Source organism: Octodon degus, unplaced genomic scaffold (genome assembly GCF_000260255.1).
Source record: "Octodon degus isolate 3935 unplaced genomic scaffold, OctDeg1.0 scaffold00215, whole genome shotgun sequence".
NCBI classification, from domain to species: domain Eukaryota; kingdom Metazoa; phylum Chordata; class Mammalia; order Rodentia; family Octodontidae; genus Octodon; species Octodon degus.
The window spans coordinates 2,479,088-2,504,660 of NW_004524791.1; the positions used below are offsets into that span (position 1 = coordinate 2,479,088).

The window sequence follows — 25,573 nt, forward strand, 5'->3', positions numbered from 1 at the left end:
TACAAATCACTTGGCTAGGCAACATCACAGTAATAATCTCACTCCTGGCAACGATTTTGTTATGGTTTGGGCTTTTTTTTTTTTTTTTTTTTTAACCAGGAATCAAGCTTAGCAGTACTTTGCATCGCCAGGCAGGTGCTTATGCCTCTGAGCCATCTCCCCAGCCCAGTTTGGGCTTTTTGCAAGGCAAAAAAAATACAACACAGAATATATTTTATAAATAACTCACCCAAAGAATCATACAAAGAGAGTGCGATAAATCTGTCCACACAGGCTAGAGCAAAGACTCCAGCCGAAGGCCTGGATCCTACAATAATCCCCTGCATGAGTCCAGCTGAAGCCCTAGAGCCTGTAACAATGCCCCCATTAGTCGAGCTAGACACCAAGAGCCCATGACAAGGTCTCATGCAGGCCCGCTTTACAGGTATGTGCTGGGAAGGCCCAAAAGTCATTAGTGGAAGCTAGCGAGTCTGTGCCAACAGGATGAAGGATCTGCGCTCGCAGGCTGCAGGATTTGCACTGGGGCCAGAAAGCGATGCTCGAGGCAAGTACCACAGCCATCCTCAGTGAGAGGGGTCCCAAGCTCCTCTTCCAGCAAGAATAGCTCAGCTCGCCAGGAAGCCGGCATGACAAGGTCCCCAGCAGAACAGCCCAGGAGAACCACCAGCTCCCGACAGGCTCCCTTCTTCTCCAGTTCTGCTTCACACGCTGTGGGCAACAATCCTCAGTGGCTTCCTACGCCCACCATGCTAGTTCAGGTCAGCTGGGTGTGACAAGCTGACCGCCAGTTGGCAATCCACAACAGGCAAAGTATATTATTCAAGTGTCACTTGGGCAGGTGTCTTGTCACCAGCCAATTCTTGAAGAAATCTGATACAATTTATCATTTTTGTATTTTATTATAAAAATAAATGAAAAAAATAAATAATTGGAGTGGTAAGTGGTTTAATACACAAAAAGCTGCTGCAACTCAGACAGTGTGACAGTACCAAGAAGGGGGTGCAGGAAGGGCACGCTGGGGATAAGTGGGAAGGCACAGAGGAGGTGCACGGGCCAGCTCAGGAGGAAACCCGCACAGAGCGATCCTCTTCCCTGTCAGGCTTGCATGCAACAGCGACAAGCGCCCGACCCAGCGGAGGCACAGGGTGGGGCTGGACCAGGGCCCACACGGGGCTTCGAGGGGCCCGCCACCCGCAAAGGCAGATTCTGCACTGGGCCTCTGAGGTTGGCACGCAGAGCTGCTGTACAAGCCCACTGCCACAAAGCTGTACATAGGGCAGCGCTTTTGGGGATCAAATCCAGATGCAGGCAGGGCGTGCGCTACCACTGAGCCACGCTTGTAACCTTAAAAAAAGAGTGCTGGGCAAGCCTGAGTCGGGAGCTCAATTTCGGGCGCGCGCGCATGCACACACGCACACACAAGCACATGCACAGGCACACGCGCGCGCGCACACACAAGCACACACACAGAGAATGAAAGAAATAACAACACCCTGAAGTCAGCGAGTGAAGGACTGTACTGTGACCCCAGTATTCTGGCAGCCTGAAGTGGGAGGAGCTCAACTTCAAGCTCCCCCCCAGCAATTTAGCAACTGTTTCAAATAAAAAAAGGCAGGGGTGCACCTTGGGCACACTCCCAGCTCAACTCTGCTGAGATGCAACTAAAAGTTTTTACCTTTGAGCAAGAAAGCGGGGCAGCTCCATTCCCTGGTACTGCCACTGTCCCTTGTGAGCCAAGATCCCAGCTTGCATGGGGAGCCACAGCACCCCAAGGGAGGCCGCTGTCCCAACTGCACAAGGCTCAGTGTGCGCGGGAACCCTGCGCGCAGGGGCAGTGGCTGAGGTAAACCCTGCTGCTGGAGCCACCCGCTCGCCTTCACAGTGCACTGCTCTCTGGAGGCTGGGTGGCAGGTGCTCCACAGAGGACTTCAGCCCCTCTTGAAAGAGGCTCCAATTTACTGTCCTGACTCGGCGTCCCAGAGAACTGGATTACACGCGTGACACCACGCCCCACCTTGAGCTAAGATGGAGAGGGAGCACTGGGGCAGTGCCTCGCTGCTGCACACCCAGGCCTCGCTCTGGGTGGACACCTATCTCCTTCCTCCAAGTATCCAGATACCCCAGACTGAGTAGTAAGTTCAGTCAGGACCCAAGTTCAATCCCTGGCACCACAAGCTGTGCTGCCCCCAAAACTGGGCGTGGTGGCACATGCCTGTAATTCCGGCTGGGGAGACTGAAACAATAAGTCTAGTCTGAGTTACATATCAAGGAACTATCAAATGGGGCGGGGGGATTCTGAACTTTCACTAGGCAGCCCTTAGCTCCGGGAGGGGTGCAGTGCAGCCACCAGCCAGGAGGGTGCCCTGATGACCCCCAGAGGCACAGGCTGGGGCACTCCACATCGAGCTGGCAGAGGTTCAAGTGTGGGAAGAATGTGAAAGCAGGACACGAACAGTAGGCCAGGGGATGGCTCAGACCACAGGTTACACAGCTCACCACAGCGTCCCCAAGACAGGCCACCACCAGGCCTTGCCTGGTTTTCCCAGTTCTGTGGGCATGAGCACCACAGGCCTTGACCGTGGGTGTTCCAGTCTCTTCTCCAGGGCCTATCCATGGCCCCTTGGACCTATCCCAGGAGAGCACAGTTGGCAAGGCCTGTCCTAGCCCAGCACTGTGGAGCTACTGGGCTGGCGCTGAGTGGGGACCTCACTCCAGGACCTGCCCTCTGCTCCCCCACACTGAACCTCCTCCTGGGTGGGCTAGGCCAAACTCTCCACCTATGACAGGAACATGCAGAGCAAGTGTCCCTAGACCACAGCCAAGTCTGGGTCGGGTACAAGCGCAGGCCCATTCTCTGGCAACCCAGACTTGGCTCAGCAATTTCCAAGAGAGACATGGCAACTGGAGTCCTCAAGTAGCACACTGCTGCCACCTCGCTGAGCAACGAACCCTGCAAGCAGCAGGTGAACACTGGGAAGCAAGCCACTAAGGCTAGAACCCCAGGTCTGGGGCAGCACACCCAATGCATGTGAGGTCCAGGTTTGGTCACCAGAAACGTCGAGTGTCTCTACCTAAGTCACCGCTCCAGGCCCAAGCACATTCTGAGCCGCCCCTCCACCCCCGCCACACTCTCTCTCTCTCTCTGCTTAGAGGCAGGATCCAGGGGCACTTGTGGCTTTTCTGAGCATTTATTACAAGATCCCAACAGTGTTTTATTTTTTCTTCTCAACATCCTGCTCTGCGGCTTCCTTGGCTCTCTTCGCCCGGATGCCAAAGAGCCGGGCGTTGGCACGGGCCATGCGCAGACTGGCGAATGCCTTGAAGTTCTTTTCCTCCTCTGTGATGACCCTGGCCTTCTCCTTCTTGTAGACCTAGGAGGGAGGACAGGAGTCAGGCTCACACCCAGAGAACTCGGTGGACTCACAGGTGCTGGCTCGGTGCCAAGCGCTGCTGAGGCTGCCCTTAAGCACTGCTTGCAGCCAGTACATAACCGTACACGAGAACTATGTAAAAGCAATTGAGGCTTCTTATGTACACGCACCAGCTGCCCAGTGTCATGAGAAACTACAAACACGTACTAACAAAAACTTTAGAAACCAGAGATAGGGTCTTGCTGTGTAATTGACGCTGGCCTTGAACTCACAGCCACTAAGACCCTCCAGAGGAAGGAGGCGTAAGCATACTTAACCATATTCCACTAATTTTAGTAATTTTATTTTTAAGATTTTAATTTTATTTTATTTATTTATGTGTGTGGCCAGCTCAGCCCACCAGGGAGTGGGGCTGGCTGGAATGTGGTGCTGGGGGATTGAACCGCTGTCCCTGTGCTTTGCTAAGCTTGTTCTAAGTAGGTGCTTTAGACCACTGAGCCATCTCACCAGCCCCTAGAAATTTTAAAGCTACGTGGTGACACACCTCTGCAATTTCAGCACTCAGGAGACTGAGGCAAGAGGATCACTGCCAGTGCAGCCAGCCTGAACTACACAGTAAAATCCTGTTATAAAAACAAAAACCCTAACACTACTTCTGACTTGGTTAGCTGTCCCCCACCCATGGGTGCAGGGGGCAATAAGACAAGCACTACTGGGGCTGGAGAGCTGCTCAGTAGGACAAATGCTTGCCCGGCAAGCGCAAGGGCCTGAGTTCAATCCCTGGTTCCGCAAAAAAAAAAAAAAAAAAAAAGAAAAAGAAGAGGAAGACAGGCACTACTGTGGGACACAAAGAGGCTGAGTCACCCTCCAGTGTTCACCCACTTGCTGGGCAAGGGGACAGGGTTTCTGGAGGGCTGCCTGTGACCCAGGCTTTCAAACAGTAATGGAGATCAAGAGAATTGAGTAAAGCCAGGCGTGGGGGCGCATGCACCTGTAATCCCTACACTCACAAGATCACTGAAAGCTTGAGACCAGCCTGGGCTACAAAGGGAGCTCAAGGCCAGCCTGCGCCGCAAAGCAAGACCCTGTCTCAAAAAGCCAAAAACAAACAAAAAACACCGAGTAACAAATGAGGAACACCAAAACCTCAGGTTGCCATCAGGAGCCCATCTGTTAAGAACCGAGGAGTTTTCGCCTTCCCAATGTTGTGACGACCTTGCTTTCCATAACCCGTAAATGCTCACCATCAGACAGCTGGCAACACCCACCCACAACCTAAGCTCCTTGTCCACTTACATTCCTGATGGGCATCACAGGTCCTGTCAGCTGGGCGGCCAACTTGAGTTCTTCAGCCTGTGCGTTAACAAGGAGAGGACAGTGAGCCCAGCCTTACCCTCCCGAGGCCCTCACGCTTGTCACCGGGAGCCCTGGCTGGGCATCCCGCACCATGCGCACACCCTCTGTGGGAAGACTCTCAACCCAACGGGAAAAGCTGCAGCTTTTCTCGTGCTGGCAATGCATCCCCTAATGACAAAGTCATTCCCTGACCAAGCCACAGGAAGGCCAGACAGGACACGGCCAGTCTCTGAGGAAGGAATCTCTGGACCCGAAACATCTCAGCGAAGCTCCACAGCTTTCACAGGGCAGGACGGGGGCCAACAGACATGTTCTGAGGCCTGAAAACCCCTCCTGTCATGGCGACGGGGTTCTGCACAGCCAAGGCCACAGGAAGCGCGGGGTGGGGTCGGGGTGGGGCAGCCTCTCGCAGGGCAGAGCTCGCTGCACTCACCGAGCTGTCTCCCTTTTTGGGGGCCGATGGCTTCCTGGGGAAGAGGATGAGCTTGGAGCAGTACTCTTTCAGCCGCTGAACGTTGGCCTGCAGGGACTCGGTGGATTTGTTCCGCCGCCTCGGGTCCACCGAGATGCCAATGGTCCGGGCCACCTTCTTGTGAATACCGGCCACCTGCCCGAGACAGGCACGGTTGGAGCCCATGGAGTCCCTCCATGGCAGGCCCCGACAAAAGCCCTCAGTGGTCAGATGGAAAAGGGTTCAAATGCGCTTTCATCAAGGCAGTCAGCGATTCCGGAGAACTGTCATCATGCCACTGGGCCCCGCAGCCCCGCAGCCCCGCAGCCCCGCGGGAGGGCCCGCCCCACTCACCCGCAGCTCCTCCAGGCTGAAGCCCCTGCCGGCTCGGACCTTGGTGTGGTAGCGCACGGTGGGGCAGCGCACGATGGGCCGGATGGGCCCGGACGCGGGGCGCGGGGCGATGCGGCGCGCTTTGGCCTGCCGGGCCTTGCGCCTGCTCCGAGAAAGGGGGAGGTCAGGTCAGCTCGGCCCCAGCCCTCGCGGGCCGTACCCCCCGGGCGCCCCTCCACCAGCCCCCCACCTGCGGATCTTCCGAGCTGGCTGGTTGAACCACGTAGCCACACGCCGCTGCCAGTCCTTGTGGAAGTGGGGCTTCAGAATCATGCCATTCCGGCTGGGCGCCATGACTGCCTATGGTCGCGAGGAAGAGGGCGGCGAGTGAGGGCGCGCGTCCTGGGCCACCGCCCCAAGCCCGCTTGCCCGGCCTTTGCCGGGCGCCGTTTATTGTTGAGAAGAGCGTCCTTCATGGCCGAGCTAGTGACAACACGGGGCCGATGGTGGTGGATGAAGCCCGATAGCGACGGGGGCACAAACTCACCTCTTAGGCCGCGGATCGGCGGAACCAAAAGGAGCGCTGTCGCAAAGCACCCTGGGGTAGTAGAAGACCTGACCAATCAGGAGCACCGCAGCGCTCTGACCAATCAGATTCATGAAGGACGGACGTGACCCCCGTGGCCACGCCCCTCCCGACTGCCCTTGCGCACCGGTGGATTAGGTGCCCGGAGTTGTTTCTTCCTCGCTGCAGTAGTGCTGTCGTCCCGCAGCCTGAACTCTGTTCCCGGCCGGTTAGCCACAGAAACACCGGTGGACGAGGGTTCTGGGGAATCGTGTAGCTCGCACACAGTGCGTCAACGGCTGTAAAGCCTTCAGGATTCGAAGTTGGCGTTCGTCCTCCTCGGTCCAGTGTTTTTTTCCCTGCCATAAACTCAGATCAATGCGTTTTATCTTGGCAAAGCTAACTTTCACCCGGGCGTGGTGGAAGGGATGGTCCACTGCAATCCCAGCTACTTGGGTCGGGTTCCTCCCAAAGGAATGCGGCACAGTCAGTCCCTCAGCACTCAGGTGCAGTTCTGACGCTCACTCACGCCTTGTACCCGTCAGCCTGCAGTGCGTTGCCATGTTACCGTGTGAGACAGACAAAAACCGTAAGAGGCGAAAACCCCACTATGCTTAAGGCGTCACCTTTTGGGTTTTAGCCCCCGAGCCCGCGCTCAGGAGTAAGGACTACCCTTGCTTTCGAGAAAGACAAGCCTCCATGAACCATCTCTGCGAGGATCCTGCAATCCCCTGGGGTTCGGCCCCGGAGGCCGGGTCACCGCCCTGATCGCCCCGGTGCAGACCCCAGGGCGGGCTCTGAGGGGCGGCCTCACCTGGCGAAGGCCGCGACGTCCGACGAACTGGTAACACCGGCTTGCTTTTGGTAGCCCTGTGCTAAGAAACGCAACCCCAGCTCCAACGCTAGATGACTGCGTGTGCAGGAGGCAGCGAGCAGGTTCCCGCCCGACGCGCCAGGCTTCCTCCGGAGTCCGGCTGGGGGCGGAGCCCGATGCTGCGGAAGCCTGGAAGCGCCTGAAGGGTCTCCCAGAAGAGAGCAGCCGAAAACGTTAGGGTGGAGGAGGGGGTGGTAAGCGGAGCGAACCCACTCCCTCCCCTAGGATGCATGTTGAGGCATTTCAAAAAGGGATATTCAGGAAAGTGCGATGAAATTAACTTCCGGAAAGCTCTGGACGTTCTGTGAAATCCAGTGTCAGTTTCTTGGGGTGCGCTGAGTAGCAGCTATGGTGTTTGTCGACTGTGCCATGCACGTGGGCGGGGACTGATGCTGTGCAGCGTCTTCTGTGCCATCCCACCTGGGCGGGGACTGATGCCGTGCAGCGTCTTCTGTGTCATGCACCAGAAGATTCAGAAGAAGGCAGACTTCTTGGTGGTGCCTCGGTGCAGTGGTCGGAACACTCCCGGAAAGGTGCGCTGCAGGGATGAGGATGGGGCCAAAAATGGGAGTGGCGGGGAGGGTCACCTCGCCCCAAGTTAGGACAGGACCCCTGTGTTTACTGTCTCCGGGAGGGCCGCTGGAAGAATGGACACTCAGCAAGCCACAGGCAGTGAGGAAGAGGCCACGTGGCCCAGGGCCTTGTCAGCAGCAAAGCCGCAGGCCCTACAGGTGACTTGGTGGGGCCCCGAGGAGGACAAAGGAGGACACTCCAGCCAAGAAGGGTGCAAGCAGTGAAAAAGCTGCGCCCAGAACAAGCCCAGGCTGCTCCCGGGGTACAGAATGCCAGGGGAGCCTCGTCTGAGGATGTGGTGTGGACTTGCTGAGCGGGACAGAAGCCATCACGAGTCTGTCTGGTTCTGCGCTCTCTCAGTGTAAACTAGCTTGTGATTAAACACATGGCCAAGGGCGGGAGATGGCTCAGTGGAATACACGCTTCCCTGGCAAGCGCAAGGGCCTGAGTTCAATCCATGGTTGTGAAAAAAAAAAAAAAAAAAACCCACATGGCCAGTGTGCATGTGTGTGTCAACTATACAGTGTGATAACCATACAGCCTGTATGCCAAAAACTTCCATTGTGAACCCTCCCAAGAAACTTATAAAATTGTTTAAAATTTTTTTTATCCCAGGCCTGCCGGCCCCGCCCATGGGGCATGCTAAGACTGCAATTGAGACTGGGCCTGTTGTGCACACCTGTAATGCCAGCGCTTGGGAGGCTGCAAACAGGCGGATCACTACAAGTTTCATGTAGTAGTGAAACCCTGAACATCCTGTAGACCCTCTCCCAAAAAAGAATTATCTTGCCCTAAAGAAAAATATGACAGGCATGGCAGCGCAAGCCTGTAATTCCAGCACTTGGGAGGCTAAGGCGGGAGGATCTCTGTTCAAGACGAGCCTGGGCTAAAAAGTGAGTTCAAGGCCAGCATGGACTACATAGTGAGACCCTGTATTAAAATATAGGGGCTGGGGAGATGGCTCAGTGGTCTAAAGCACCTACTTAGAACAAGCTTAGCAAAGCACAGGGACCGCGGTTCAATCCCCAGCACCACATGCCAGCCCAACCCGCCCCCTGGTGGGCTGAGCTGGCCACACACACACACACACACACACATGTTACTGGCACACCGCTGTAAGCTCAGCACACATTGCTTGCACCAGACTCCCCACAGCACCAGAACAGAAGCCTCCAGCTGCTCTTCGGCTCAGTGTCTGGCTTGCTGTGGACTGCCCCAGTGCTGCTCCTTGCACAGCTGCCACTCGAGCTCTGCAGCTGTGACGGTCACTTTGCCTGTCCAGCAGCCCCCTTGGCTCCCTGCTGCACTGGTTTCCGGGTTGTTGCGAGGCCTGTGCTCAAGCTCCAGGCCCAGTGCTGCTTCTTGGGCCAGCAGCTGGGTGCAAAGACGATCCCGTATGGACTGAGCACCGCCTCAGCCTGCAGCTTATGCCCTGGCGAGCTCCCCTGTCTTACTGTGAATGTCATCAGTACTTAATGAACCGCTGCACTGCGGGGAACGCTCAGCTCTTGGGGCCTTTGTTTGGCGCTATGCTGACCCCTCTGCCTCCCTCAAGCTTGGGGGGCCCACGTCAGGACCTGTGGCTGCAGAGTGACCTCTGTGCCCGCTCGTTTCCCTGGCTCTGAGGCTGCGAATGTCTGATGGTTTGTGTGTGCACTTTCTTGGGCTGGGCAGAGCCTCTCCCTACTCACACAGTCAAGGCCTGACTTCTAAAAGAAATCACTCCTCCACCGGACGTCTGTCTGTATGGGACTGGCCAGTTCCTGGCGCAGCTGGTGGAAAGGGCCTGAAGCTGCAACTAAGTAAACATCAGGAGACCCATCTACACCGGGACCAGGTACTGCCAGCTGCCTTGCTAAGAATCAAGTGTGGCTGGGCATGTGGGCGCACACCTGAAATCCCAGCATTCAGGAGGCTGAGGCAGGAGGGAGGATCAGTGCAAGTCTAAGGCCAGCCTGGGCTACAAACTGAACTCAAGCCTGCATGGGGAGACTTTGTCTCAAAAAGACAAAACAAAACAAAATAAAAAACATCAAATGTAGCCCCAGTAAGCAGATGGGGTTCTCCCCTTATGAAGTCCTTTATCCCGCCCCCCTCCCCAAGAGCACAAGGGGAATCTAAGAGAGAGTAATCTAATCCTAAGGCCACAGATGTGGGCCCTAGGCTCTGCCTTCATCTTCATCCTCCACTGGGCTGGGGAACGGTGGCTGCTGGGAGGCTAATCACAGACACCCCCTCAAACTAGGAGATACTGAGCAGGGTGATGGTGTGGAATGTCCAACCCCTACACCCCTCCAAAGGTGTCCCTTTATTTCGCCCACCCTGACTACAGCAAAGGCAGCTGAGGTAAGCCCCCGGGTTCACCGCAGCAGAGTGGAGCCAGCATCTCAAGACTGGGAATGCGTCCCTGATCCACGTAAGATGGAGACCAAAAGAGGAAACTGGCCACAACTCCAAGGTACCACGCGAGCCGGGCGTCCCTCTGGAGGCTAGTCCACAGCAGAAGCTTGAGGTCGCCACCAACTGGCGACAGGACAGACTGCATCGCCTTTTGTGGTTGGTCCATCCTACGTGCACTGCCATCCTGGAGACTGTGAGGGTCTTAGTATAAGTATTACCATAATGAACTTTAGCTGACCCCGGAGTTGTAAAAACAAACCTACATGCAAAGCAAGTAACCATATGGAAGAAATATACCCTGAGAAAGTGCTGGCCCTCAACAACAGGAAGAAAAGTAGCCAGATGTATAGCAAGAAAAATATGTTTCCAGCCCTGCCCCTGGGGCGCTGAGACTGCAATTGAGACTGGGCGTGGTGATGCGTGCCTGTAATCCTGGCTCTTGGGAGGCTGTGAACAGGAGGAAGACTGTGAGTCCGATCTATGCAGTGAGACGCTGTAGACCCTGTTCTAAATACAAAAAGGGGGGGGGGGCTGGCCAAATAGCTCAGCAGATTAAAGCTCCTGCAAGCAGGTACAGGGGCCAGGGTCTGATCCCTGGGCCTGCTGTGCCAGCCCCGCCCACGGGGCATGCTGAGATGGCAATTGAGACTAGGCGTGGTGGCGCGCGCATGTAATCCCAGTACTTGGGAGGCTGTAAACAGGCAGATCACTATGAGTCTGATCTAGTAGAGAGACCCTGAACACCCTGTAGACTCTTCTCAAAAAAAAAAAAAAAAAAAAAAAAAATCTGTTTGACAAGCAGGATGTGTGCTAATCTAACTGGTTGACAAGCAGGATGTAATATATATTTTCTTTGTGTGTGCTTCCTTTCTCCTCCTATTTATATACTCTTCATGTTCTCTGGTTGGGGCCACTCACTTGGACTCTGAAACGGGTCTATGCTGACGATCACTGAGCTCAGCTATTAAAGGTCTTCAAATTTTAATTGGATTCCTATATTGATTATGAGCCCACAACATTTAGGGGCTTGCCCGGGATCCCCATAAGAGGATTTATAGGATCCAAGTCTCTTTGAGACGAATATTCGTCAGGGGAACCACTGAGAGATATTCCTCGCCCCCAAGGAACTCTTTGTTTCAAAGTGAAACCAAAAACCCTGAATGCTAATTCGGAATTACTTAATTAATAAGGATTACCAGGATCCTTTCTGCACTGTTTCTTGGGGCGCCCCTTGGAGGTCCATGGAGAGGCTGGACTCAACATTCGACTCTCCAGGACCAGTTCCCAGATGCCGGCTGGGAGTTGATACTGGTCTTTGAACCGAACTTGTGTCTCTTATAATTGTTCTGTGTCTGTTCGTCTCCAGCATAACACTTGTCATGCTCGTCACGGGTCAGTGTGCTTCTGCTTCTGCGTTTTTGTTGCCTCTGCAATGTCTTCCTGACCATTTTCAGGATTGCAGACACTGAGCCTCGGGCAAGAAGCTCTTGCAAAAGACTCGCCTGGCCTCCGTGCCTGCGAGCCACTTCTGGGTGGTTTTTCGCGCCACAAGCTGATTTCAGCTACTTTGACCAAGTTAAGACTGGCTTGGCTTCTGTTCTCCCCTCGAGGCTGGTGGTCGAAGGCCCTAACTTCCAGACATGGAGGTTGTGTCAGTCTATCTCAGATGAGTATGCAGGAGATACTGCTGACACACTGTTTTCCTGAGAGTCTGTTTTCTCATAGATAAATATTCCTGAATTGGTTTTCTCTTGAGCTGGAGGGCCCATGAACTTTGATTTTAATTTGTTGCAGGGGGAACCCTGTGTTGCCTTACCAGGAAATCTATGGAAATGTTGGCATTTGTTCTGGTTTGAAATCCAGCCGAGAGTACCTCACTGGGCTCGGTGGTGAATGCCTGCAATCCCAGCACTTGAGAGGCTGTAAACGGGCAGATCACTATGAGTCTGATCTAGTAGTGAGATCCTGAACACCCTACAGATGCTTCCCTAACAATATGGGGAGGGGGGGAAGAATGTGAAATCCAGCTGAGAGTTTAAAGAGGTCAGAGAAAAGAAAAGGAAACCAAATTTTCCCAGGATGTTGTTGTCTTTTTGATGGTTTCTCTGAATTGTTTGTTCTCTGTCCCCAATGTGCCCGCATTCCCAGGGCAATGGTATTAGTTCTGTTCTTTTACTTTTTTTTTTTTTTACATTTATTTGTGTGTGTGTGTGTGTGTGTGCGTGCGTGTGTGTGTGTGTGTGTGTGTGTGGCCAGCTCAGCCCACCAGGGGGCGGGGCTGGCTGGCATGTGGTGCTGGGGGATTGAACCGCAGTCCCTGTGCTTTACCAAGCTAGTTCCAAGTAGGTGCTTTAGACCACTGAGCCATCTCTCCAGCCCCTGTTCTTTTACTTCTTGCCTTTTGTGACATTCTACCTGGAAATGCAGAAGGATGCAGCCCTAGCTCAGCTGCCCTATTGCATTGTGCTTATTGCCACTGTATCAAATTACATTAGTCTTGGGCTTCTACTGTGTGTGTGTGTGGATCGAGAGGGGACACTGGTGGGACCTTTGTTATGGCCAGAATAGTACAGAGCAAACGACTGTCCTGGGGTACATGATTAACTTTGCTAAGTCCCAGGGTAAAAATGGGAAGTGCTTTTAGGATTTCTGTTAACTCAGCCTGAGCGCCGTGGTGCCCAGGAGAGCCTCAGCCACGGCCGCTGCGGCCGCTGCCGCTCTCTCTGCATCTTCTGAGCTCTCTCTGCCCCTCCCTTCTCTGTTGAGCTGATGGCAGGGGGACAGCAGCCCACGGAGCCCACTAGCTCAGCCCACGGGCCCTTATCTGTCCCGCCCTCTCTGGGGAGGCTTACTGCTCACCTCTCCCAGCCCCGGCCTCCTCCGCGGCAGCTGCTCTCCTGCTGGGGCCACACGGAGGGGATTCTGAGTCTCCTCCCCCAGCTGTACTTCTTCTGGGTATCTGCTGCAAACTAGAAAAGTAAAAAGTCTGCAGGAATAAGTTACTGCTTCATAGTAGAAAAAGTACAGAATGGAAATATAGACAGACAGACAGACAGACAGACAGACAGACAGACAGACAGACAGAAAGAAAAAAAGTGGTTCTGGCAGCCTACAGGAAGGTTATTACCGGGGAAAAGGGTATTTCAAGTGAAAATGTCCAAAGCTGCTAGAGAGGAAAAAAAGTGCTTATGATGGAATCAGAGGAAGTTTCAAGAAAGTGTTTATAAAGGAATTAAGAAAAAAAAAAAAGGAAGAAAGAAAAGAGAGGTCATCTAATTTAACCTGGCCAGAAATATATTTGAGTGCACCCTGGTTTTGTAAAGATATTTGTTTGATCTGCATATTTGTTTATGGATTTATATGTTGTTATCTGAGCTTTAAGTATAGACTTTAAAGCCTGTTTTCTCCTGAGTTACCAGCTGGTCTAAGTGATTAAAATATATATTAATATAAATGGGAAGAGATTATTATACAAGACACTTGATTGGTAGATAGAGGAGTGGCCAACCTTTGTTCATCAACAAAGAACCCCAATAATCTCCTTGAAGATACTTCAATAATGTGATCATTGGTTAAAAGTTTTTTTAAATATATCTATATCTATATCTAATTTATTTATCTATCTATCTATCTATCTATCTATCTATCTATAGAGAGAGATTCATGTCAACCCAACATGAACAAAAATTTACATGGTATGTATAACTAAAATAGACATTTCATCCTGTTAGATTACACGGCTATATATATAACTATTGACGTCGAGTGTTCACTGTAAAAGTATAACTGTTGCCTGTTAACACTCTACAGGGATTTGACTGCTGAAATGTCCCTGGTTGATAAAAAATGACAGTTCTCTGGTTACACTTTATATTTAAGGTGCCTAAGTCCACTCCCACCTAACTGGATCTGGTACGCTCTGTTAGATTTATTATTATTTTTTAAAATTTATTATTTTTTTTTAACATTTATTTATTGTGTGTGTGTGGCCAGCTCAGCCCACCAGGGGGCGCGGCTGGCTGGCATGTGGTGCTAGAGGATCGAACCGTGGTCCCTGTGCTTTGCCGAGCTTGTTCCAAGTAGGTGCTTTAGACCACTGAGCCATCTCTCCAGCCCCCCCCCCCCTCTGTTAGATTTAAAGATAAGATTCTTTTGTATTCCCTTGACAGCTGCTTCCCAGGAATTATTTTCCTTTAACAGGAGGATGAGGGGGTGGGCACAACTTATGACATGGTCATAACTTCCAAAGGATTTAAAATTCACTTTACTGTCCTTGAAAAAGTTTTGTCAAAAAATCTGGTGCCTTTTGGTAATAACAATCCAACTTTTTTCCTCCTTCTCACAGTATACAAATGATCTGTTGTTAGCTAGAGACCCAGGAGTTATGTAAAGAGGGGACAAAGCAGGATAAGGGGGTAACACATTTCTAAGAGGAAGGCTCAGATATATGTTCAAATTGTGAAATTCCTTGAGTTCACCCTAACAGGAAATCTGTGCTTTCTCAAGCTCCCAGACCCAAGCTATTCAAGGGCTAGAGGAGCCCAGGACCTGAAAAGTTACCAGAGTTCCTGATAATAGTGGATTTTTGTTGTTTTTAGGTGTCAAGTTTTGTTTTTTTGTATTTTAGGACAGGGTCTACAGGGCCTACAGGGTCTCACTGCATAGATCGGACTTGTAGTGATTCTCCTGTTTACAGCTTCCCAAGTGCTGAGATTACAGGCACACACTACCATGTCCAGTCTCAATTGCCACCTCAGCATGCCCCAGGGCAAGGCCAGCATGGCAGGCTGGGGATCGAACTTTCCTGACCCCTGCATCTGCCTAAGCAGGCACTTTAATCCACTGAGCTATTTGGCCAGGCCTTAGGTGTCAAGTTTTGCCTCGGTTGCTAAACCCTTCTATGAAACCCTGAAGGAGGTAACAGCCTCCTGCTTGGATTGGAATTTGGAATAGCAAAAGCATTTGAGGATTAAAGAAGAAACTCTCCAGGGCTCTGGCTCTGGACCTACCAGCATCACTGAGATATCACTGAGCCCTTTCAGCTGTTTTTTCATGAGAAAAAAGGAGTTCCAAGGAAAGTCTTAACTTAAACCTTAGGGCCATGGAAGCGTGCTGTGGCCTGCAGGTCCAAAGACTGGACGATGTGGCTGCTGGGTGGCCACTGTGCTCGTAGGCTGCTGCAGCAGCAGTTGTAGTAGTGGAGGAGGCTGACAATTAACTCTGGGACAGAAGTTGAGTATGTTCATGCCCCATGTGGTGGAGGCACTGCTGTGGGGCCCTGATGAAAGGTGGCTCTCTGGTGCTAGGCTGGCCCAGTACCAGGCAGCCCTCCCTGAAGACTCACATCTAACTCTTAAGACTATGCAGGCCATTAATCCTGCATCCCTCCTTCCAATGTCATTGGAACCCCCAGAGCAAGAGTACGTGGAGACCATGAGGCTATTTATTCTGTAAGGCCTGGCCTGCAGGACACACCACCCCAAGACCCTGACCTCACTCCATTTGCAGCTGGAAGTGGTACGGTAGTAGATGGGTACAGAGGGCGGGAGCCATGGCCGTGACTGGAAAGGACGGTGTGGCCACGAGCACTGCCCCGGGGACTTCAGCCCAAAATAAAGAGGCCTCCTAACCGCAAGAGGAAAAGACATCAAAAGCTCCTAGGAGATTTTAACTTGTTACAGGAAGTGTGGTGGCCCACTGAAGCGGCAGCGATACTGTCCTGGACATCAGAAAGGCCAAGGCAATGGGGCTGCGACCTGGCAGCAAAGCAAGCTGCTGGGGGACTCACTGCCAGAAACACACGTCGTGGCGGCGCCACTCCTTCAGCCACCCAAAGATTTTGAGACTGAGTTATTCTTGGCCAAGTCAGAAGGACATCAGAAATGGGTGGCAAATCTTGTCGGGGGAAGAGTCTTTCTGTCTAAACACATGGGACATTTTGTGATTCGAAAACATGACAAGACCCATCTGGGAATGACAGCTATGACCAGGCTGCTTGGCCACTATTCCTGTACCTGCAGCCCTTGGGCCTTGTGCACCTCAGTGGCCAGCAATGTGTGACTGGTGCTAACAATAATCTAGTTTCTCGCCCACAGTGTAAACCAGGCGTCTGCCGACCGGGAACCTGCCCTTTTGAGGATGTTGAAGTGGACTTCACTGAGATCAAGTCAACGCTTGGAACAAAAGTATTTGTTGGTGCTTACGGCACCTTCTCAGGATGGGAAGAGGCCCTGCCCCCCAAAACTGAGACCTCCAGAGAGACAGTAAAAGCACGATGGAACTAATCATCCCCCAGTCCCGGCTTCCCATGATGGCAGGCGCAGATAATGGGCCTGCTTTCCTGAGTGGAGTAGTTCAGAGCCTTTCCAGTGTTTTGGGCCTAAAATGGAAGCTAGATGCTGCCTACTAAGCCCAAAAGCTTGGCCCAGTATAGTGGCAAAACCGCACCCTGAGGAGCACCCTGTCTACGCTGTGCCAGGACACAGGCGCGGACGGGGTGCCTGCGCTTCTGGTGGCCCTGCTGCTGTCCTGCCGCACCCATACCGGGATGGGCGCATTCCTTCTGAAATCCCATTTGGAAGACTGCCACCCTTGGTGCCGGAAGTGGAGAAACTGAAAACGACTGAGACACAAGGGATCACTCCCTTTGAATCCCCAAGTTGGGGGAGGAAATCCTGACATCCATTTCTAATCAGGAACTTGTTAAGTCCTCACAGGCTGCGCAGTCTGCACACTCCCTCTCCAGCCCTCCTGCAGCCCACGCACCGCTTGTTCCGAGATCACCAGGCTGTTCATAAAGGACCTGAAGGCCCACTGGCAGCCCAGCCCAGTGCTCAAGTCTACATCAGAAAGAGACGAGCTGCCTCTCGGTGCTCACTGGGAAGGGCCCTACACCATCACCCCAAGCATGCCAACAGCCATCAAGGTCACTGCAAAGAGCCATTGGATGCACCACTCACACATCAAATCTGCAGGGCCTGAGACCTCAGATAAGTAGACTATTAAAAAGGCTCTGACCCCCTGAAGGTCAAAACTCTGAAAGTGCGAGTCCTAAGCTCCGGATGCTTCTGGCACCCCTTCACCGGGTGCTGCTGGCTCCAGCTCAGCCCACACCCTGACTAACTAGCGCAGCTAGCGGAACTGTCCTTGGAGCCTTCACCCCGACTGACCCTGCGGCCCCGCCACCTTAAGGCACGCCACGCTGCGAGCCCACAATGCCGACCTTTAGAGCTGATGTTTAGGCTGCTTGATGCCTCCTTGCCACGCATGACTAAAGCCCAGAGCCGCCCAACTGGACTGGACCGGCAGCAGTGGCTGCCGTAGGTGAAGGCACCACCACCCAGGTACTCCGTGTATCTCAGGTACCTGACCACTGTTGGTGGGGACAAGGCCCCCGGTCCTTAACGCTGGGGGGCTCAAGAGTCTGGGTTATGTGTCCTCTCCCAAGGTTTCCCTTCGAGTTCTTCACCATATGCTAAAAATTGTAATTCGACTATATATGAAGGTGGGGGGTGCTGGCTCAGCCTGCCTTAAGGACAGGTCTGGTAAGGCAGGTGGAGGTGGGGCTCGAACCGTGGTATCCTGTGTCTGACTGCATTTGTACGAGCAGGCACTTAAACAACTGAGCTAACAGGCAGGCCCTCGACTGTATATGTTCATAATGTCATAGCCCTTAAGCCGCACTTTGTACCCCACCGGAAACTTGGTTTGCCCGTACAGCCTTACCCCCTGCGTGCACCTAAATGTGTTTACTGGGTCTTCTCCCGAGCTGTGTGTGCTAAGCCGTGCTCTGCCACACGTGTACTGTACTGGCGTTCAGGGGAAGGTGGACGCAAACATCTCCACCTCCCGACTCTAAACAGAGACGCGCGAGCGCCCCCTGCACTAGTCCCCGGCCTGCTAGGAATAGGGCTAGCAGGATCAGCAGCCTTGGGCACTTCGGCCCTCATTGTTGGGAATCAAAATTATCAGCTTTTGGGCAAGAAAATAGATTGAGGCTTAGGCACCTTAGAACAAAATGTTAACAGGCTAGAAGAATCTCTAAATTCCCTGGCTGAAAGGGTTCTCCAAAACAGGTGAGGCCTAGATCTACTCTTCTTGAAACACAGAGGACTATGCTTAGCCCTAGGTGAAACTTGCTGTTTCTACACTGGTCATTCTAGAGCTACGACAGACAGCCTTAGTCAATGAAGGAAACATGTCTATGATAGAGAAACAGAAAGGCGCCGCCAACAAAACTGGTTCCAACACTTGTTCTGTGCTTCCCCGTGGCTGACAACGCTACCATCTGCCCTCGTAGGACCTCTAGCGCTACTACTGCTAATGATTACTATAGGACCTACATACTTGTTTGATAAAATATCTACAAGGCAGAATTCAATCTGTAAAACTAATGATTCTGCAGACTGGGTATGAAAGCCTTCCAACTGAAGAATCAGTGATTTGATCTATACTAAAACCAGTGGGGTGGGGCTGGTGAGATGGCTCAGTGGTCTAAAGCACCTACTTAGAACAAGCTCAGCAAAGCACAGGGACCGCGGTTCAATCCCCCAGCACCACATGCCAGCCAGCCCTGGTGGGCTGAGCTGGCCACACACACACACACACACACACATAAATAAATACATAAAAAAAGAAAAAAAAAAACCCTTAAAAAATAAATAAATAAAACCAGTGGGGGAATGTGATGGCCTAAACCCACTCAGCAGAAGCACTGCCATGCTAAACTTTAGCTGCCCCCAGAGTTGTAAAAACAAAGGTACAGGGCTGGTGAGATGGCTCAGTGGTCTAAAGCACCTACTTGGAACAAGCTTGGCAAAGCACAGGGACTGCGGTTCAATCCCCAACACCACATGCCAGCCAGCCCCGCCCCCTGGTGGGCTGAGCTGGCCACACACACACACACACACACACACACACAAAACAAAACAAACAAACAAACAAAAAACCGTACATGCAAAACAAGTAACCATAAGGAGGAAATTTTCTTTACGGGTTTTTTTCTTCCTGTTCTTCTCTTCTTTACATGCTCTTCATGTTCTCTGGTCGGGGCTGCTCACGTGGACCCTGGAACAGGGGTCTATGCTGGTGGCCGCTGAGCTCAGCTATGAAAGGCCTTCAAATTTTCATTGGCTACTTGGGTTCCTATACTGACTGCAGACCCACAACAGACTACCCGCGCTGACAGGAAATGTGGAAGGTACTTGCTAGCCCTGACTTTTCTCTTATGGACTGGGTGTTTTGCTGGCACTGGCTGTTTTTACTCTTTTATTTATTTATTTGACATAGGTCTTGCTACACAGTTCAGGCTCGTGGTAATCCTCCTGTCTCACCCCCCCCAGCTGGGATTGCAGGTGTGTACTACCATGCCTGTGGCACTGAGCTCAGGACCCTGCGCTTGCCAGGCAAGCGCTTATTCTACTGAGCTAGCTCCCTGGCCCCATGCCTGGTTTCTACTGGCTGTCTTTTACTAGGGACCTCACCGGCAGACATGAGCTCCCCATTAAGCAACCACATAGTCCCACGACCATGCAGGACAGGGAGTTGCCTGGACTGTAGCACACCCAGCTCTCGCTCCAAGCAAAGGCTCGGGGCCTACGCACATAATAATACACCCTGCCCGCCAACAGGGGAGTCAGTATACTTGTTTGATCCACAATACTCCCCGACTGAGGAATGGCTAGAAGTCTAACACTCCAAAAACCAGGGGCTCTTGATCAATCAAAGTGAGACTACTAATCCCCAACGGCCACTATCAATTCTTGTAGTCAGGGTTTGCAATGGAACAGATTTAATACAGGACACATAATTTATAGGATTATTTTATAATATTAGCTCAAAAAGTCAAATGAAGAGTGCAAGAGATCCACTTGCACATAAGAGACCTGAGGAATCCAGCCAGGGCCTAGACCCCATGGTCACGGCCTACGCACATTCGCATCAAGGCTCCGCGCTGGGAAGGCCCAGAGGTCAGCGGTGGCAGCCAGAAAAAGTCTACACCAGTGCAGTGAAGGCTCTGTGCTCGCAGGCTGAGAGCGCCGCACTGCGCCCGCAAGCAATACTCAGAGGAAGGGCCCGAGCTCTCCCGAAGAGAACTGCAGCCATCCTCAGTGACAGAGGGCCAGAGCTCCCCCGGCGTCGAGAACAGCCGAGTTCATGTTAGGAAAACCAACCACGGCAAGCATCTCCAGGAACACCCAGGGCTGACTCCCTGCCCCTTTCTCCCGTTATGCCATTGGGGTCAGTGCTCAGGTGGGCCTTCCACACCCAGAACCGTACGGATCCAGCTCAACTGCGTGTTCCAAACTGCCCCTGAACGCACCACAATACTCGATATACGTGGAGCCACAGGCAATGCCACCTGGTGTTAACCCTGCTTGGGAGGTCCGAGGCAGGCTTTCTCAGGTGAGGTCTCTGGGTTAAAGAACTCATGTGTTCAAGACATCAGCAACAACAGCAGGTAGCATGGAGCAGAGCAGGGTGCAAGGGCCACCTGCATCTCTACTCTCTAACTGCTGTCCATGTCCTTGTCACCAATTTATGTCTTCCATGCTGGCCTCACTGGTGCATGTGTAGTGTCCACTGCCAAGTCCTGGTTATGTAATTCTGCCCATCTGTACTTGCACTAGTGACAGGGTCCAGCCCTCAGGGCCGCCCAGAAGTGTCTTCACATGTCCCCAACTCTGACTCAGTCTGAGTAGTGCCCCATATGCAGGCAGCTTACGGTGAGGCGTCTACAGTGGGAATGGAAGTACCCATTTAATGACAAGTAGCTGTGTGAAGAGGCTTTGGTTCTGTATGGATGTGCCGCCCAAAACCGGTCTTACTGCCCCTCCTGGGGGGCATCTTATGGGCTGCCTGGAAGGACAAAGATCAAACAGCACTCCTCTCAAAGGGTGTGGCCAACCCCAACTGTGACCCCCTTAACTGTCCTTACTGGAAGGACCACAGATGGAGAGAGGCCACACAGCTGGCGTCCCCATCCACAGCAGGACACAGACCCCAAAGCGCTCCTGTACTGTACAAGGGTTACGCCTGCCCCACGGCCACATCTCATCAGCTCTTCCACACCTTTCAGGAGGACATAGGAAACAGTCCACCTCCCACATTAGCCACCAGAAACCTGTTTCCAGCTTAGCAGGAACTATAACGCAGACTCAATAAAAAGCTTTCCTTTTGGTGCAGGCAGAACCAACAGGGAATCAATGGCCACGGAGGCTGGAGAATTAGATGCCCACGAACCTTGTAACGGAGTGGGGTCTGCCACCCTCCCTCTGGGGCTTGGCTCCACAAGAACTCGGCAATTGCAAAAACTGTCTTTCACAGCACGTGAGAGGGCCGGCCAAGTAGCTCAGCTTTAAAGTGCCTGCAAGCAGGCCCTCAAGCTGGGGGTTCGATCCCCAGGCCTGTGTGCTGGCCCCAGACCTGAAGGTGCACTGAGACAGCGATGGAGACCGGGCTTGGTGGCATATGCCTGTAATCCCAACACTTGGGAGGCTGTAAACAGGAGAATCACTACGAGTCCATTCTAGTAGTGAGACCCTGAACACCTGTTGACCCTTCCCTAAAATACGGGGAAAAAAAAAAGAGCAAGCGATTCAATGTCTCCAGAGGCCACAAGCCACATGCCTGGACCAAAGGCCGTATAATTCACCTGCTCAAGGGACTCACTGGTGGGGGCTCCAGACCACTGTGAAACACTTGGTTCAGGGGTGAGACGCCGACAGGCTTCTCCCCTCCAGGGTGCTAGGACAACGTGAACACAGACATCGGACAGTGGCAGACCCTCACGGGCTGTGTGCTGCGTGTGGAAGAACAGCCTGTACTGTCCCCCCTATGCTGTTGGCCAGTCCTGTATGTTGGGGACAATCCACCAATCCTCCTGCTCCCACTATCCAGCGAGACCAGGAGCAGGGGACAGAGAGGCTTGGAGGAAACAACACGGGGCACAGACTGGCACCTGGAAGGCGGGGAACGGCCCTGGACACACACCCAGGACTTCAGCCCTGCAACTTGCATAGAGGGTGGGTCACTGCTGTGCTCCCACTTACACGCTGCACTGCACGATTAGATTACAAGCAGTTGTGAAAATTGTAACTAATGAAGCTGCTGAAGCCCTTAACTTGTTAGCCAAACAGCAAAGCAAAATGTACAATGCCATCTATCAAGACTGCTGGCCTTAGAGTACCTGCTTGCTGAGCGAGGGGCTTGCGGAAAATTCCACCTAAGTGACTCCTGCCTGCAGCCAGATGATGAGGCAAAGGTTCTTTAGCCTTGGGGCACTAAAACGCTTACACGAGCTGTGACCCTCCTCCGCCTAGTCCCTCTGGTTACATGGTCTGTGTCAGCCTCACTGAGGCCAGGGTGGAAAGAAAAGCGGGACACATCCGCTGATGACATGGCAACATAAGCCAAGAGATGCTGTCCGGCCCTAAAAAGGGAGGAAGTGTCTGAGCATCAAAGTGTGAGAGGAATGTGCAGACGACCTTACCGGGGACTGAACTCAGGACCTTGCTTTGTCACGGTCCATGTCACACTTTCTGTGCAGGAGCCTAGGGCCAGCAAGATAGCTCAGCAGACTGAGCGCCTGCTTCAGCAAGTGCAGGGACTGCGGTTCGATCCCAGGCATAAGCTGTGCTGGCCCAGCCTCTGGGCACACTAAGCCTGTTGGGATAAGAGTTAAAACAGAGATGTGCTAAATAACATGCAGGGCATGTAGGACAAGGGAAAATGACAACAGGGCAGCAAGCTGTGGGAGTAACCAAGAACACTTAGAACTCAAGGACTCCCTGTTTTTGTGTCCTTGCTCCCAGATGCCTAGCGGGTTCTCACATATAGTACAGCCTAAACATTAATCCTGGACACATACGATGGGATCTTGTTATGTTCACTTAAACTAACCTGAAGGCTGAGACTCAAGGTATATAAAAACAAAGACCAAAGGCAGCATGGCAGCCTTTTTGCTTGAGCCCTCACTTTGCTGGCACTGAGTGTCCACGTGTATTTGTTTGCAGCCAGTGCCCAAGAGTCTTCCCCAGCGTAGGCCAGACACCATGGAGTCCAGGTGTGGCGGCACATGTCTGTAATCCCAGCACGGGGGAGGCTGAAAACAGGATCGCTACAAGTCTGAGCTGTGTAGTGAGACCCTATACCAAATACATTAAAAAAAAAAAAAAAAAGGGGCCCAGCCAGATAGCTCAGCAGATTAAAGCACCTGCTTAGGCGGAGTGCAGCAACTGCGTTTGATCCTTGGCATGCCGTGCTAGCTCTGCTCCGAGCACGCTGAGATAGCCATTGGGACTGGGCTCCAAAGTGCACGCCTGTAATCCCAGTGCTTGGGAGGCTGAAAACAGGAGAATCACTACAAGTCCACTTTACATAGTAAGACCCTGTAGACCCTGTACTAAATACCAAAAAAAAAAAAAAAAGATGCTCTGAGGCAACTGAATACAGTTGTCATTCAAAAAAAAAGCTGAGGCAGGAGACTGCAAATTTGAACTTAGCCTGAACAATTTAGCAATGTTGGGCTGAGGAGATAGCTCAGCAGTATAAGCAACTGCCTGGCAAGTGCAAGGTCCCAAGTTCGATCCCTGGTACCTAGGGGAAAAAAAAAAAAAAAAAAAAAAAAAAAAAAAAAAAAAAAAAAAAAAAAAAAAAAAAAAAGAAAGAAAGAAAGAAAAAAAAAATAAAAAAATAAACGCAAAGGGCTGGGAGATAGCGCAGTGGAATAAGTGCTTACCTGGCAAGCGCAAGAGCCTGAGTTCAATACCTGGTTCTGCCAAAAAAAAAGCTAGGGATGTCGTCTCAAAATACATTAAAACATGAGGGTTGAACACTTGCCTAGCATGTACAAGACCCTGAATTTAATCCCCAGTGTGCATGAGGTAGGGGGTGGCAGCTAACTTTTCCTGGATAGTTTGGGGTTTTTAACTTTTTTGGTTTTTTTTTGAGACAGGGTCTTGCTATGCAGCTCAGGCTGGCCTTGAGCTCACTTTGTAGCCCAGCCTGGTCTTGAACTCACAGCAAACCTCCTGCCTCAGCCTCCCGAGTTTTAGACTTGCAGGCGTGCACCACCAGGGCTGGCCATGTTTTCTGGTTGAGAGAGGTTCTCAGCACGCAGCTCAGGCTGGCCTTGAACACACTACACGACCCGGCTGGCTTGGAACTTGCGGCGAGCTTTCATCATCAGCCTGCACGTGCTCAGATTCCTGGCACGGGCCACCATCCCAGGCTGTGGGGTATTTCCTACAAGTGTGGCATTCAGTACTTTTAACTGCATTTTTCTTTAATTTGCACAATCACCACCCTGTTGGCCTTCACTGAGGCGAAGGGAGTTTCACTCCGCTGAGGTCCAAAAGGACTGACTGCAAATGTCACACTAACCTGCAACAAAAAACCAAGAAGGAGCCAGACACTCCCACACCCACTTCCTATTCACAATAAGCCCGAAGTCCCCAGCACTCTACTGCTACCTGTGTGCCTTTACTTATTTCTTTTTTTTTTTTTTTTCATTTATGTATTTGGTACAGGGTCTCACTATGCAGCTCAGACTCATAGTGAGCGCCTGGTTTTCAGGCTCCCCAGCGCTGGGATCGCGGGTATGTGCCAGCTTGCCTGGACTCAGTCGCCGGTTCAGCATGCGGAACAGGGATCGAACCCTGGTCCCTGTGTTTGCCAAAGCAGGTGCTTAGTCCACTGGGCTATCTCACCAGCCCTTGTAGGCCTAATCAAGATTTGTCCTAGTGAAAATCTGTACTTTAAAAATTTCATGACACATAAAATTCATGGAGGCCTGTGTCCTGCACTGGATGGAGAGGTTGCTGGCAATTATTGCCACACTGAGACATCCTTGGTTGTTAGAAAAATCAGGCTGGTACTCACAGAGAAGCCATCATGGTCAGGAAGTCAGAGTATGGGAAAAGGGCCTCTGCAGCCTGTTTACGCGGATGTACCAAGCCTCCTGCAAGTCCAGATTCCAGCTCTGCCATTTAGCACATGCATTCAATTATGAAACAAGGGCCAAGCAGGCTGGTTGGCTGGCCAGCTGTTCGCAGGCGGAGGCTAGCAAGGAGAGCTCTGCTCAATGCACGCTGCAACAGTATCTACCTGTGCGGTGACGCGTAACAGATCTGCAGCCTGGAAGCCCAGCAGTGCCGCGCCAGCTGCCCTGGGCTCTGTCTCTACTGCACTGGTTTTCAGACTGGGCATTAAGGGGAGTTTTCTGCTTTGTGAAGCAGAAGCTGCTGCACATATAAGTGGCCAGCAACGCTGCCACAGGCGTGGCCCTGCTCCCCAGTACGTGGCAGGAGCCTGCATGGTCAAGTTAGTAAGGCCAAGGCTGGAAGAGAGAGAACATTTTTTCCCCTTTTGAGATAGAGTCTCATTGTACATAGTTCAGACTGCCCCAGGACTCACCCTGTAGCCCAGGCTGGCCTCAAACTTGAGGCAATCCTCCTGCCTCAGCCTCCCAGAGCTCTGGGATAACAGGCATGTGCCACCACGCCTGGCTTGCTACAGTATTTTCTGCACAACACACACCGACGCATAGGCTAGCATGCTGAAGACAGCTGTCATCCAAATACGGGCCAGTGGCTACCCAGAAACCTAACTGAACTAGATGGTGTCGTGGAGCAGCTGGTCACCCAGCCTAG

The 25,573-nt window shown here is 52.3% G+C and overlaps 1 protein-coding gene and 1 non-coding gene across 2 annotated transcripts; both read right to left on the bottom strand.

Moving 5' to 3' along the window:
* Window positions 1–3,172: 3,172 nt before the first annotated feature.
* On the bottom strand, window positions 3,173–6,158 carry Rpl13 (ribosomal protein L13). The gene is made up of 6 exons (XM_004644989.2): window positions 6,059–6,158; window positions 5,762–5,871; window positions 5,533–5,674; window positions 5,161–5,334; window positions 4,668–4,724; window positions 3,173–3,371 (listed from the first exon to the last, which is right to left on the bottom strand). The coding sequence occupies exons 2-6, from the start codon at window positions 5,863–5,865 to the stop codon at window positions 3,213–3,215; spliced, it is 636 nt and encodes a 211-aa protein (XP_004645046.1). The 5' UTR covers window positions 5,866–5,871; window positions 6,059–6,158; the 3' UTR covers window positions 3,173–3,212.
* On the bottom strand, window positions 5,388–5,471 carry LOC111813715. Its single transcript, XR_002818892.1, has one exon. It is a non-coding gene; the product is annotated as a small nucleolar RNA MBII-202 (small nucleolar RNA).
* Window positions 6,159–25,573: the final 19,415 nt, after the last annotated feature.